This window comes from Salmo trutta, chromosome 14, assembly GCF_901001165.1.
Source record: "Salmo trutta chromosome 14, fSalTru1.1, whole genome shotgun sequence".
In the NCBI taxonomy this organism is placed as follows: Eukaryota; Metazoa; Chordata; class Actinopteri; order Salmoniformes; family Salmonidae; genus Salmo; species Salmo trutta.
In genome coordinates this window covers 30,784,390-30,800,818 of record NC_042970.1, presented here as the reverse complement: position 1 = coordinate 30,800,818, position 16,429 = coordinate 30,784,390, and the positions used below count along the sequence as shown (strand labels likewise).

At 44.3% G+C, this 16,429-nt stretch overlaps 1 protein-coding gene across 4 annotated transcripts in view; it reads right to left on the bottom strand.

The window, feature by feature from the left end:
- The window catches only part of celsr2 (cadherin, EGF LAG seven-pass G-type receptor 2), an 80,498-nt gene that overhangs the window by 31,249 nt on the left and 32,820 nt on the right, over positions 1-16,429 (bottom strand). For all 4 annotated transcript variants that reach the window (XM_029775267.1, XM_029775264.1, XM_029775265.1 and 1 more), the window contains exons 2-3: positions 14,146-14,859; positions 5,470-5,692 (exon numbers count right to left, since the gene is read on the bottom strand). In XM_029775267.1, the coding sequence (XP_029631127.1) occupies positions 5,470-5,692; positions 14,146-14,859 (937 nt within the window). The remainder of the gene's footprint in view (positions 1-5,469; positions 5,693-14,145; positions 14,860-16,429) is intronic.

The following is a 16,429-nucleotide window of genomic DNA, read 5'->3' as shown; positions in this document are numbered from 1 at the left end:
ACCGCAAGGCGCTACAGAGGGTAATGTGTACAGCCTAGTGCGTACGACTTATCTCACCTACTGCACGGCAAGCGGTACCGATGCACCAAGTCTGGAACCAAGTGGACCCTAAACAGCTTCTACACCCAAGCCATAAGACTGCTAAATAGTTAACCAAATAGCTACTTGGAAGGCTTTCCACTAGATGTTGGAACATTGCTGCGGGGACTTGCTTCCATTCAGCCACAAGAGCATTAGTGAGGTCGGGAACTGATGTTGGGCGATTAGTCCTGGCTCGCAGTCGGCATTCTAATTCATACCAAAGATGTTTGATGGGGTTGTGGTCAGGGCTCTGTGCAGACCAGTCAAGTTCTTCCACACCGATCTCGACAAACCTTTTCTGTATGGACTTTGCTTTGTGCACGTGGGCATTATCATGCTGAAACAGGAAAGCACCTTCCCCAAACTGTTGCCACAAAGTTGGAAGCACAGAATTGTTGAGAATGTCATTGGATGCTGTAACATTAAGATTTCCCTTCACTGGAAGTAAAAGGGCCTAGCCCAAACCATGAAAAACAGCCACAGACCATTATTCCTCCTCCACCAAACGTTACAGTTGGCACTATGTATTTGGGCAGGTAGCATTTTTCTGGCATCTGCCAAACCCAGATTTGTCCATCGGACTGCCAGATGGTGAAGTGTGATTCATCACTCCAGAGAACGTGTTTCCACTGCTCCAGAGTCCAATGGCGACGAGCTTTACACCACTCCAGTCAACGCTTGGCATTGCACAAGTGACCTTAGGCTTGTGTGCAGCTGCTCGGCCATGGAAACCCATTTCATGAAGCTCTCAACGAACAGTTCTTGTGCTGACGTTGCTTCCAGAGTCAGTTTGGAACTCGGTAGTGAGTGTTGCGATCGAGGACATTAGATTTTTACGCGCTATGCGCTTCAGCACGCGGAGGTCCTGTTCTATGAGCTTGTGTGGTCTACCACTTCATGGCTGAGCCGTTGTTGCTCCTAGATGTTTCCACTTCAAAATAACAGCACTTACAGTAGACCGCGGCAGCTCTAGCAGGGCAGAAATTTGACAAACTGACTTGGAAAGGTGGCATCCTATGACGGTACCACGTTGAAAGTCACTAAGCTCTTCAGTAAGTTCATCCTACTGACAATGTTTGTCTATGGAGATTACATGGCTGTGTGCTGTCAGCACCGTGTGGCTCAAATAGCTGAATCAACTAATTTGAAGGGGTGTCCACATACTTGTGTGTATTTACCTCAATTACCTTGTACCCCTGCACATTGACTCGGTACTGGTAACCCATCTATATAGCTAAGTTATCGTTACTCATTGTGTATTTATTCCTTGTGTTATTATCTTTCTATTATTTTTCTATTTGCTGTGTTGGGAAGGCCCCGTAAGTCAGCATCTCACTGTTAGTCTACACCTGTTGTTTATGAAGCATATGACAAATACAGTTGGATTTGGTTTGATACAGAAAATCTTGTGTTGTTTATTATGGTTAGCATCTAGAAATATTATTTATTTTCATCTATGGCTTGGCCTTCTTGTCATCGATGAATAGGTTTCCAAGGCTTGTGCACACAGCTTCCAGATCCCCCCGGACTGAGTGCAATCAACCATAACTGACTCCTCTGGTAACATTATATGTCACATTAGGCTGCCATTAGCAAAGTTAACAACCAGTCTACACATATTGACATATGGAAGGGCCGAGGGCCATGGTATAATGGCAAGTTGATGTGACTGTATTAGACATGTGCATTGAGGAAGTCTCTAGATGGCCAAACCTGACATGAATACTAACAATGTGAGAGGTATTATTAAAATATGTGACACAAATGTTGCAGCTAAGGCTGTTTCTGGTAACAGACACACTTTCAACTCACACTTCCAACACACAATTTCCTCTTCCTGCTAACTCTCGCTCTACTGTAGTGCAGTCTATAGGCTCCACCTCTGAGGTTTCCCCATGAGAAAAGCTCTTTACCACAGTAACCTGATCAAGCCAGGTTCAGGTAACAGAGCGCCCTGATAGACAGCCTGCTGGGTGTTAGCTGTTATATCCCCAGCTTTACACACCAGCTACTTCACAGCTCTGGGAGCAGTCTGGGAACTACAGGCCAAGGCTTTTAAGAGAGGTCGGAGCGGTTCTCGATCCAAAAGACTGCCATCTGAGCTACATTTAAACAAAGGCCACCACTTCCATAAAACTCCCAAAGGCATATCATTCTCACCACTACTCATTAATGGCTAGTTTCAAGCCCTGCCAAGAACTTCTAGAGTGAGAAAACATCACAAATATATATAAAAATGGCCATTTAATTTTACAGTGATAGCAACTGGGGGTTGCTATGATGGGATATTATACCCACTGTGGCGCTTTTATTGTCACTTGGGATGGAGCATTTCATTCAAATTAATGTACCCTTGTCTCATTTACATGAATGTACTTCCGTGATCGACTGTGTTCAGTGTTACTCATCTGCTTTATTTAAGCACCACCCTCCCCTGGCTACATCGCACAAGATACTAGTCTTTGATCTTGGACTAGAAATATAGCTTGCTCTACCTGTATCAGACAAATGACACAATTATGATTTAGTGCGCATATAAAACTGGATGGTCGTTAATTGAGAGCAAATACATGTTCCCAAAATATCAAGGCATACCAGGATGAAAGTCCCCTAGGTGTAGTAGTTCATCTCATATGCACACACACACACACACACACACACACAAACAAACGCATTTAACCATAGAAAAAGGTCTGGGAATATGGCTGAATATTAACAGTATAGCTTTTCCCTCCGCAAGGAAATTTAAACAAGCGAAATGCCGTTACAGGGACAAAGTGGAGTCACAATTCAACGGCTCAGACACAAGTGGCAGGGTCTACAGGAAATCACGGACTACAAAAAGAAACCCAGCCCCGTCACGGACACCGACGTCACGCTTCCAGACAAACTAAAACACCTTCTTTGCCCACTGAGGATAATACAGTGTAACAAGGACTGCGTACCCCCCCCCCCTTCTCCGTGGCCGACATGAGTAAAATATTTAAACCTGTTAACCCTCGCAAGGCTGCTGGCCCAGACGGCATCCCTAGCCACGTCCTCAGAGCATGCGCAGACCAGCTGGCTGGTGTGTTTACGAACATATTCAATCGCTCTCTATCCCAGTCTGCTGTCCCCACATGCTTCAAGATGGCCACCATTGTTCCGGTACCCAAGAAGGCAAAGATTACTGAACTAAATGACTACCGCCCCGTAGCACTCACTTCTGTCATCATGAAGTTCTTTGAGAGACTAGTCAAGGATCATATCACCTCCACCTTACCTGCCACCATAGACCCACTTCAATTTGCTTACTGCCCCAACAGGTCCACAGACGATGCAATCGCCATCACACTGCCCTATCACATCTGGACAAGAGGAATACCTATGTAAGAATGCTGTTCATTGACTACAGCTCAGCATTCAACACCATGGTATCCTCCAAGCTCATCACCAAGCTGGAGGTCCTGGGTCTCAACCCCACCCTGTGCAAATGAGTCCTGGACTTTGACGGGCTGCCCCCAGGTGGTGAAGGTAGAAAACAACATCTCCACTTCGTTGACCCGCAACACTGGGGCCCCACAAGGGTGCGTGCTCAGTCCCCTCCTGTACTCCCTGTTCACTCATGACTGCACAGCCAAGCACAACTCAAACTCCATCATTAAGTTTGCTGATGACACAGCAGTGGTAGACCTGATCACCGACAATGATGAGACAGCCTATAGGGAGGTCAGAGACCAGACCGTGTGATGCAAGGACAACAACATCTCCCTCAACATGATCAAGACTAAGGAGATGATTGAGGACTACAGGGAAAGGAGGACCGAGCACACACCCATTCTCATCGACGGGGCTGTAGTGGAGCAGGTTGAGAGCTTCAAGTTCCTTGGTGTCCACATCACCAACAAACTAACATGGTCCAAGCACACCAAGACAGTCATGAAGAGGGCATGACAAAACCTATTCCCCCTGAGGAGACTGAAAAGATTTGGCATGGGTCCTCAGATCCTCAAAAGGTTTTACAGCTGCACCATCGAGAGCATCCTAACGGGTTGCATCACTGCCTGGTATGGCAACTTCTCGGCCTCTGACCGCAAGGCACTACAGACGGTAGTGCATATGGCCCAGTGCATCACCGGGGCCAAGCTTCCTGCCATCCAGGAACTCTATACTAGGCGGTGTCAGAGGAAGGCCCTAAAAAACTCCAGCCACCCTAGTCACACACTGTCCTCTCTGCTACCGCATGGCAAGCAGTACCGGAGTGCCAAGTCTTCGTCCAAGAGGCTTCTAAAGACTCCAGAACAGCTAATCAAATGTCTACCTAAACTATTTGTACACCCCCCCCCCAATACGCTGCTGCTACTCTCTATTATCTATGCATAGCTACTTTAATAAACACTACCTGCATGTACATAATTACCTCGACACAGCCCCTGTATATAGCCCCGCTATTGTCATTTCCTGCTGCTCTTTAATGATTTGTTTTTCTTATGTCCTACTTTTTTTGGGGGGGGGAACTGCATTGTTGGTTAAGGTCTTGTAAGTAAGCATTTCACTGTAAGGTCTACCTACACCTGTTGTATTCGGAGCATGTGACAAATAACATTTGATTTATACTGTATTTTATACCATCTATTGCACCTTGCCTGTGCTGCTCGGCCGTCGCTCATCCATATATTTCTATGTACATATTCTCATTCACCTCTTTAGATTGTGTGCATTAGGTAGTTGTTGGGGAATTGTTAGATATTACTGCACTGTCGGAAGTAGAAGCACAAGCATTTTGCTACACTCACATTAACATCTGCTAACCATGTGTATGTGACCAATAACATTTGATTTGATTTGACCCTAGGGCCAGACTGTGTGTTGCATATCTCCAGCTTCACCTTGATGAGAGAGACAGATAGAGGAGAAATAGGCCAAGCGCTGACTCAAAGCTCAAAGTGACCACTGAATGTAATCAGATCAGACTCCTGGGTCTCAGATTAATGTCCCCGGTTACACAAGGAGCCAGTCCAGAAAAGGTCAGTCCGCAGTCCCCATTAGAAACCTCTCTCGCCGGGCTAGAGAAGATGAGTCTTTTAAAGACTACGGCCATTAAATGATTCAATAACTTATGAAACACCAGGAAGCTTATGTAAATGAGAGGGGAGGCAGGCCATTAGAGGCGTGAGCGTATAAGAGCAGTTGTGGAATGTATGAAGTGATCATTTAAAGAGAGTAATGTTCGAGAGGAGTCATAAAAAAGAGAGAAAGAGAGGGTGGAGTGGTGGGAGGAAGAAGAACGAGAGAGGTGGAGAGAAGGAGTGAATCACAGTACTATATTTAGGGAGCTACTTTGTACTACGAAAGTGAATGATTGAGATGGCACAATGTCCCACTGTGTGGGGTAGTTGTTGTACTTACGAGAGGGAGAGGGTGAAGTGGAAGCGCTGGCGGAGTCCCTTGAAGGTGAGGAAGGACTGCAGGGGGAAGTTCCTGGTGGTCATCTCACAGTAGGGCTTTTCATAACCGCCAGATGGGCACTCACACTTGAACCCTCCCACCAGCAGGTTCACACAGGTGCCCCCATTCTTACACACAGCTGGGCCACAGCGCCCGGAGCGGGACGATAGCTCACACCGCTTGCCTGGAGGAAGAGAGAGGGGTAGAGAGAGAGGGGGAAGGGAAAGAGAGACCAGTCAGAATTACAACTATCAAGGTGACACATTTCAGTGCCAGCCCTGGACAGTCTATGTGGGTAAAAAAATAATAATATTGGTCCTCCCTTCCAGTTCAACTTCACTAGTGTCTATTCTCATCAGACTTCTGCTGCGGTTTAATATGGGGCAAGACAAGATGCATTATGCCTCCAGCACTTACCACGAGCCTTCTCCGTGAGGGAGGGAATGTGAGAGAGAGGGAATGTGAGAGAGAGGGAATGTGAGAGAGAGGGAATGTGAGAGAGAGGGAATGTGAGAGAGAGGGAATGTGAGAGAGAGGGAATGTGAGAGAGAGGGAATGTGAGAGAGAGGGAATGTGAGAGAGAGGGAATGTGAGAGAGAGGCAATGTGAGAGAGAGGCAATGTGAGAGAGAGGCAATGTGAGAGAGAGGCAATGTGAGAGAGAGGCAATGTGAGAGAGAGGGAATGTGAGAGAGAGGCAGAGATGGTGAGAAGAGGTCAAAGGACGCAGCAAGGAAGAGACATTTCAGACAGTGAACGAGACAAAAAGAGAGAAAGTCAGAGAGAGAGACAGAGAGAGTGCTATGGTAATGGGGAACTGTTAGTAAGCCTTCATGCATCGTGTAGCCCTGCACACTGCTTACAACATCTATTGGTCTCCAGTCTCTGGATGAGAAGCTGCAGTTGCTATGGCGAGACTGCACGCCTCCTTGCACGAGTTGGAATGTGTGTCAGAGCCACTCGGCAGCGCGGAACACTTCCAATGTGTGTAGAGTTACTGTACTGTTTACACCACACAGAAAAAGACAACATCTCTATAGACTATACATACACAGGGCTTGTGTTGTACATCTTGCAGCCAATCACAGGATTCTCAGTCTAAGACAATTAAGGGAACCCTTTGTTTTACTACTGTTGTAGGGTGCATTCAGTCATCCATCCAACTGCAAGGTCATTGTGGTCATTATGGATTAAGCTTTGATAAAATGGGGATGTTATCCTATGATGCATTGCCATGACAGTACAGTCAACATTATACCGTGGTGGGCTACACAGGCAGAAGAACAGTCACTTTACCCTGGCGAACTATGACAATTTGTTGTTTCCTTGTCGATGGCGCTTGGGGACAATTGGCTACCGCTAGTAGAAAAAAAGCTAACTGCATGAGTCGTGAGGAAATTAATCAGTGACTCGCCTCAGGCAAAAAGTTACTTCTGTCTATTTAAACAAATCAGGGGAAGAGGGGACATTAGTCAGGGCTTGATGTGGTCAAGCATTGCTGCAGCCAACGCTGGGCTACTGTAGGAAACTGGGCCACTGGGATAGTCTTCTACTTCCTCTAAAGTCAGCTTGGGGAGGTCAGCTTGAGGAGGCTTCAAAGTTAAATGTGATGTATTCTTCTTTATACAGTTACAATCATACACAGATCAAAAATATGTAATTTATGGTAGAAAAATCTTCTAACACTCAGAAAGGAGAAATGGTAGCATTCTGTTTACTTCAAAATACCTACCAGCTCAGCTACACACATTAACTGTACTGGCTATATCCCATGTAAGTACCTATCAAGAAACGGTACAAAAGACAGTAAGAGACATTATAGTGAGCATCCGGTCTCCACCCTGCAGTCACCTGAGCCTGTTCTGTTGTCTATACGGTAACCTGGGAATAAATAGGGCCAATGTTTTTCTGTCAGGCATCCCTCTGGGACGCCCTCCCACAACAGGTGCAGGGTCCTGGAACAACAGCTCTCGGTTGCTAGGTGAGCTGGGCCATGTGAGGAGCTTGCAAATCCATTTTTTTGGAAGCATTTACTACCCCTGCCCTCTCCAACTCTCCGTTTACCAGTTTTAGACAGGAGGAGACAGACCACACACTTTAAACTACTCAAGCATGGTAAATATCAATGAGAGAAAGTGTACCATTTTGTGGCAATCCAATAGATATAAAACTGGCAATTCAAAAGCTCTGAAAGCATTATACTGTGGAGAACTTGACAAAATTGACCTATAAAATCATGTGGCACTTTGAAATACAAGCATTTCCAAAAGGAAAGTAGGTTTGTTGGATTTCTCCTTAGATTTTACCATATATTAACATGTAATGTTTTCATGAGGGACTTGAAAGGGTAACCTTATTAAACTAATTACAACACACTAATGCCACACACACACCTCGTCTCCAACCACCATATCAAATGTCCCCAGTTGACAAGGCACTCAGATGAATAAAAAATAATTGGGTTCTGTTCTCTTCAGCAGAGGTGAGACAGAGGTGCTTATCAAACACAACAACAGCCAATGAATCACACAATAGAAAGAGTCACCAGAAGAATAGGCACACACAGAAACCTTTCAGTCTCAGCCCATAGCTGGCATCATCTCCACTGATCTTTACTTAATCTAATGTGGTGATAAGAGACAATGATTACCATGACTAATTTATATGATCCTTAGATTAGTGTAATTGTTCAGCTGCGTCTTTTAAAACAATGGTGTGTGAATAAACAGGGGGATTAAATGGTGGGCTGTAACAGACTCCTCCTGCTGAGACCCCTTTACAGGTCTAAAATGGAAACAGGCGTTTCTGTGCTGCTAGGTAACTGAAACGCATGGTCTCCTCTCCTAAGTGAAACAGAGTGGTAGAGAGTCCTCATATGGGCAGTTTCTCCCTAAGGACGTGAAGGCATACAAGAGTTAAGATAACTCAACGCTGGGACGACAACACTACATGCTCCTGGCACTATCGACAGGGCTTACTCAACACAACACCAACCCACCAATCAAACTGACAGTTTGCTGGAAGAATACACTTAATTTATTCAGTTACAGCTAACCTGGTGTGACTACCATGTAAAATCAGGTAGTGGTGAATCAAGGCCATGTCGAACATTTTTCTATATCTCATCCACTGATTCCAGTCACTAGTAGTGAAGGTGACAGAGTGGCATAATTGTGATCCCACCGTGCCAAACACATTGTAGCATGGGCCGGGTGCAGTGGTGGAAAAGTACCCAATTATCATACTTTAGTAAAACTAAAGATACCTTAATAGAAAATGACTCAAGTAAAAGTGAATGTGACCCAGTATTTACTACTTGAGTAAAAGTGTAAAAGTATTTGGTTTTAAATATACTTATCAAAAGTAAATGTAATTGCTAAAATATACTTGTATCAAAAGTAGCCAGGGGAACGCTCCAACACTCAGACATCTTTACAAACGAATCATTTGTGTTTAGTGAGTCCGCCAGATCAGAGGCAGTAGGGATGGCCAGGGATGTTCTTTTGCATGAATTGTACAATTTTCCTGTCCTGCAAATCATAAATAAATGTGACTAGTACTTTAGGGTGTCAGAGGAAAATGTATGGAGTAAAAATTACATTATTTTCTTTAGGAATGTAGTGAAGTAAAAGTTGTCAAAAATATAAATAGTACAGATACCCCAAAACACTGAAGTAGTACTTTAAAAGTATTTTTACTTAACTACTTTACGCCACTGGCCAGATGATGAACCTGGACCAGATAAGAGGCTTACACGAAGCAACACTGATGCCTTTTATAACTAGCTAGACCAGAGGTGAGTGGACCGAGACTGTAGGAGCGTTATATGAATAACAGTATCTAATATCTCACAAAACACAATCCTATGATCTACCAAATTCAAATTCAGTTGGGGTAACATTGGAGGCTTTCCATGAGGCAGTCATACGACATGCTTTGATTTTTTAATTGATTAATACAACATCAAACACTGAAATATAAAGCTTTCAGCATTTGTGTGCTATAGGCTACTGATAGAACTAACGACAACATAAAGAAATGCGTGATTAGATCAAAGTAAAAGTCTGCAGCAGCAATAACCGTGTTGTACTGGAGCCTCCTTTCATATATGGGGCAGAGTGTGTGTAGAAATATGCTAAAGCGCAGTATACTGTAGTGAGAATGGAGCTGAGGAGATGGTGTATAAAACATGTTAAAGGTAAGAGCTAACAGTAGGTTGTTGTGAGTATTTTCAGTCCATTTGTCCTGTACCAGACTGAGTCAGCCAGGCTTAATCATTCGCTCAGTCCTTCCCAATATGAGTGAAATTGATGGCTGCTCTGCTCTGTTATTTTTTCTCGCTTTCCATCATACTGCCATCTGGCAACGCCCACGGGCCCCAGCAGTTCCACACCATAGACAAGCACGCCAACACAGACACACATACATACGCGAGCGCACACACAGCAATTACCTACCCACCCACATGGCGTAGGCAATTCAGCACCCACACACACACACTCATGGAGCAGCCAATTGACCCTCCACACCCATACACAGTGGCTCTCAGCACAGTGGGAGAGTGTCAAATTCAACAGTCAGTCATGTTGAACAACAGGAGCTGTAGATTGCATCCAGGACCACCCCATCAACCCAGCCCAGTCTTGGATAGATCTGGAGAGGAGCGGTTGACTGCTCTCTCAGAGGCTTTGTTTGAGCAAATATTAGAGCAAGCCTGAAAGTTGATGATTTATGAATCACCCTAACACAGGCGTACTGCATGTCTCGGTCATATTACTACTCTGATTACCCAGCAGGTAGGCACGCCCAGTAGATGAAGTTGAAATGAGCTAGCCCGCTCAACGCGGTACAGACCCTGATCTAAGTGAGATTGATGAGGATCACTCTGCTGAGTTGACATGGCTCACACACACCATCATCCTCCACAGTTCAGCTCTCACACCCACAGCAGTATGGACCATGTGAAAGAGTGGTCCTCAACCTGAACCTCTGAGTGACACCCACTCACTGTTAGAACAACATATTATGTTCTCCCACACAATCAGAATGTGTCCAATGGAAGTGGCAGAAACACTTCACATTGGGCTCCCGAGTGGTGCAGCGGTCTAAGGCACTGCATCTCAGTGCTAGAGGCGTCACTACAGACCCTGGTTCGATTCCAGGCTGTATCACATCCGGCCGCAATTGGGAGTCCCATAGGGCGGCGCACAATTGGCCCAGCATCATCCGGGTTAGGGTTTGGCCATCATTGTAAATAAGAATGTTCTTAACTGACTTGCCTAGTTAAATAAAGGTTAAATAAAAAATAAATACATTGATTTAGCATAATATAGAAGATACCCTTAAGTGTCTAATCCACTGAAGAGACCATAAGAGACTACCACTATAATTGACCACCATTGTAATCAGTGCCGTTGGCCCATTTAATTAGCTGCATAGACCTGGAGGGAATTCCAAAGCCAATATGATATCCTAAAATATTGGCAGCAGATCCTGAAAGGGGCATTCTATCTGTGAAATAAATTGGAGTGGATACTGCAGGGTTAATTGAGGGTATCATATCTAGAGATAATGGATAGAGATCATTGCATTTCAAAATGTGGTGGTGGATACGAGTCCCTCACTGTATTTCTGCAGAGAATATCTGAAGCCAAACAAAACTAAAAACACCCTCTACCTAGCTAGCTAACCTAAACCAGAAACCAGAGCTACAAAAACGCAATGCTTGACAGTCAACATTATCATAGTGATTTGTAAAAATAAGATTAAACAAGGTCTGGTCTTGCCAAGATTTGAACCACACAAGAGGGTATGGTTTTAAACTGTATACACTGTTTATTAAATAGAGATAACCCACTGGTCTAGTAAAAGTGACAACAATTATGTACATGTAAGTACAACCCTTTAAAAACGGAATCCATCTTTCTAGGAGCGAGAATCCAACCACATTTCATGCAACTAGAACAGCGGTTAACTTCAAAGAACATAGTATATGTCACATAGGGAGAGAGCAGGGCTTGGGTGAAATCAAATGAACTCATACAACTCCATAACCCTTTGATAAAGCAGAGGGCAAAAACTCTGGTAATCACTCATATTAGCATATTTCCATTCCCTTCTCATTCTCCCCATCCACTCTTAGTTTGTCTACTTCTCTCACCTTCAGCAGAGAGAAACCAGATCGTCTTTGATATTTTCCTGATATGCATAATATTTGGAGCAGTGTGCACATCTTTCCTTCCTAAATCTGCTTTAAGTGGAAAAAGAAGACTAAAAGCAAACCCATTTGAGATTGGGGCTGAGATGGTAATGGCTTAACATCAGAGTACCTCAGTATCTTCAAAAAATGTTACATTTTAAAAGTTCTTCCTTTGCACCAATCCTCACAGCCCACGGTCTCTACAGCGTATTCTTTGTTACACTTTTCAATTTCAGGTATTTTTACCAGGGGGCATTGTTAAGACAGGAAGACGCACTCTCTTTCTCCCTCTCCATCTGTAGCCATACATAATTCAGCACTTCCTTCCATTATTCCTCCCAGAGATACTCTCCTGCTGACCAGCCAAATTACTATTGTTTTCCCTCTCTCAGACACACTCATCCCCGTAATGCTACAAGCTCTACAGGACCTCAGGCCAAGAGAGGCCCCAGGAAGGCAATACCAAAGATACCAGTAACTAACCCAAGATATATCGTCGGCATCATTTCCAATGGGAGCAAATTAAGCATAATGGGCAGAAAAAGCAAGGAGGTGGGCAGAGCCAAGGACGACCTAGCGAGATCCTATTGCCGTGTTTTTGCATATTTTCATTAGGGAACGCCTTCTCTGTGAAGTGCGCAGTAACTCAATTCGCCCTTGCAATCGGAACAACGCAATTTTTTGAAACTTTGGTCAAGTTTACAAATCTTAGTGCACCCTGTTCATAGCAGATTCTAGTTTTGGGAACAGAAAACTGTATTGAGATTGAATGTTTAAATCGATACTGAAAATGTGCAGAATGTCAGCCAAGTTTCATCTAGCTCCATCTTCTCCCACCATATTTGCTTCAGATTTATATATCCTGTGAGACATCTTGTTCCTTCTTCCATCTGTGACAATACCACATTCTGGTCCACCATGGACCTGGCCTATCTTCAAAGCACTCATATTGTAAGACCCTGATGTTAGGTCAGCAAAAACAGAACGTGTCGTTGATCCAGACTTCCTCCTACACATACTTCCTTTATACCAGTTCATAATCTTTCATTGATCCCTGCTGGATTGAGATGTATGGTATGGTTTTTACTCACACACAGACTGCACTTTTCATTCTCTCCAACAGTGGGGAAGGGTAGGAAGAATGACTAGTTAACCGGCTGGCGCATGTTTAACGCAGTCCCACCTAATTGGTATAGGGATTATTAAATCAACTAGTCCAGCTGAATGGGTTTCATCACTGTATAGGCCTTTAGCCAGGCTGTAACATGTCAGGGTCAATATATAGACCCGAGGGTAGGATGAAATGGATGAATGATGATGTATACATCCATAGAATTTCCCATGGGACATTAGATATGAAAATGAACTTTATGACCACATGGCAAGAATGATGTCGTTGCATATTGTCATTGCTGTGTCTATGACCGGAATGAGGCTATTCACTATAAATACAGGAGATGCACATACATTCAACATTTCTCAAGTGGTTTTCTATGTGAAATGTACTTTAATTTATTTATTTTTTTGAATCCGCATTAGCTTTTGCAAAAGCAACAGCTACTCTTCCTGGGGTCCACAAAAAACATGGCAAGTACTAAAATCACTGATACACAAGGACAGTTACACAAATTCAAAACAATATAACAAAATAATTATACAAACGTAACAAAAAAAATGGTGTGTTACAGTGCGCTTGTGTGTTTCCCCTCACAGTCCCTGCCATTCCATGAGTTGTCGTGGAATCTGTTTTTAAAGGTAAATTTGCTGTTTGCTTGAGTAATTAGAGATGGAAGGGGGTTCCATGCGATCATGGCTCTGTATAAAACTGCGTTGCTGGGAATTTGTTTTGGACCCCTGGTGGCATGTGTTGTGAGGTATGTAATGTGTCTGAGCTGAACGCTATTTGATTATGCAGACAATCCGTAATTTGTCACAGTAATATTTCTCATAAAAACTAGACGAGAAGCAGTTACTCTCTTGTCAAGCCTCAACCAGGAAAGACTGGCATGCATGCTGTTGATGTGAGTTCTGTATGTGCAGTTAAGGACAAGGCCTGCTGCTCTGTATTGAACCAGCTGCAGCTGTACTTGACCACATTACCAGACAGTAATCAAGATGGGACAAGACCAGGCCTGAACAACTAGTACAGTTGATTTTTGTGTTTTATGAGAAACGTACCCCATCTTCACAACAACTTTGTCAATATGACTTGACCATGATAATTGACCATCCAAGGTTATACCTAGGAGTTCAGCTTGCTCAACTTGCTCAATGGTCACACCATTTATGTACAACTCTAATTGAGGTTTAGGTCTTAGAGAATGTTTTGAACCAAATACAATGCTTTTAGTTTTAGATGTATTTAAGGACAGTTTATATCTACGAAGTGAAATTCCTTCATTTATTATGAAACATCAAATCAAGAGAGAGGTCACTCACCAGTATAGTCATTGAGGCACTCGCAGGTGTAGCCTCCCTCTCTGCTGCGACACAGGCCGTGGGCTCCGCAGGGTTTGGAGTAGCACAGGTCGATCTCTGTCTCGCAGTAGTCTCCTGTGAAGCCCGTGGGGCAGCGGCAGCGCAGGCCGGCGATGGGGTGGATGGGCCGGAACAGAATGGTGTCGGACGCCACAAAGGGTGCCAGGCTGTCGAACTTCAACACAGACACACACTTCATGTAGTTCTCACAGGGCTCTCGCAGGCAGATGTTGTCATCGAAGGGAAGCACCTGCTGGGAGGAGATGTGGGCCAGCAGGCTGCGGTTCAGGTACAGCCTCTCTTGAAGCTCCTCAGACCCAAAGAACTCTGCCCTGCCACTGGCCCCTGCTGCCCCTCTGCCCACCCTGTCGCGCCCCCGGGGGCCCCCTCCTCCCCCCCGCGGGTCCTCCCTGTGCGAGGGCACGGCAACAGACAGGCTGACGTTGAGGATGCGGGCGCTGACGTCCGTGTCGTCCTGGATGTTGAACACCACCACGTCCTCGCGGTCAGCTGACAGCACGCGGGCCACACCCTCCAGGAACTGGGCCAATAGCAGGGACAGGAAGTGCTCCTGGGAGGTATTGGCCAATCGCAGTGTGATGCTGTTGGAGAGCATCTCGTCTGTGATGATGGTGACCTGGAGCAGACACTGGGCTGACACCGAGTGGATCCCATCTGACAGGAGAGAAAGAGGAGAGAAGCACAGTATTAATAATACAGAACCTGGATTTATATCACAAACAGTACTCAGGTTTTTTTCTGAATATGTAAGGGGCTTAGGTGGATGGGAGTGGCAGGAGGCTTGGCAATCAATGCGACTGGGTTCAATCCGGGTAAGACATTTTTAGAGGCCCCCCATCTTGGCAGCGGAGAGAATTTAGCAGTTTTCAAGATTGTTTCCTGCAATTCTACACATTTTGCCATGGCTAATGCAATGTTCTTATGCTCAAACATTTTGACAAAATCATCGAGGGTCCCAATTTTTCCATTCTCTGGAACAGAGGGTTAATAAGATAAGGCTATTCAGTTGTCTGTATAATGAGCTATACACATCTGAAATGTCCTTTCCCCTTCACATACAAGGACAGCTCATCCTTCTCTAGCCTTTACTACTGTTGTTTGAAACGCCATCCTATCAATTCCTTCCCACGGCCTTGCATTACAAAATACATCTCAGCCCACAATTATCCAATACCTTATATACTTCAAACCATATTGAGTGATTCCTTTAGTAAGCTGATTTGCAGAACTCAGTCCAGTTACTGTAAACCACATTGACAACACAGGGGAAAACTTCTTAAAGAAAATATCATCTTGAGGACTGCACAGTGAGTGAAATAATGAAAAAAAAAACCCGGACAGACTCATCATCAGAAATAACAAGAAACAAAAAGTGGAGTAACAAGTAAGCCATGCCGCTAACAAGCAGAAAAGTCCCATCAATAGGAAGCCATTCCAATTTTAAAGGATCCTCTCATCAACTTACACAACATCAGTGCTAGCATTGAAAAAAGACATGGGCTGAACCATATCAGGTCTCCATTAAAAATAGATGCCTTCAGGCTGCAAATGTATTCAAAGAGCAGAAATACATAATGTATTCTATTGTTCAGAACTCCCTGATAGTAGCGGTACATGGATACAATCACCGGGGAAGCCAAGGAAAGAAATTCCATATTTCAACCTGTGTTGTGATAATTGCGTTGTTTGCTCTATAACCTGAAAGTTCATATGCCTTGACACCACAAGTACAAATCCCTATCTCCATCCATAGCTAACTTAGGAAAGGGACGATTTTAGATAGCTAGCCACCGGAGGACAACGACGCGAGAAGGCAACAATTAAAGTTCTGTCAATTACATTTGGCTTCTGATGTAATTGGTGTGAAGCCAAATCCAAACGTGCTTCCCTTTTTTTTTGGTGTGCCAGGACACTTCACAGCTGAGCTTACTCAGTTTAGCTCAACGTTGATTGGCTATTATTTTATTTCAATAATGATCAAGAGAAGCCAAATGCTCGCTGGCTTCCCTTGCATTCAATGCTACGGGCAGCAACAATGTCATACTTTTTGTGACCAGACAGCATCAGATAGATGGGCTACACACAGAGACAAAAGCGGGGCTGTTTCGTTCGCTCGTATGCTTTCTCCGGTGAGATACATTCAGCCTCTTGCGAATTGAAGGACATGTATGAAACACAGAGAAATGAAAGAAATGTTTTTCTCTTTGTCCATTTTTTGGGGAAA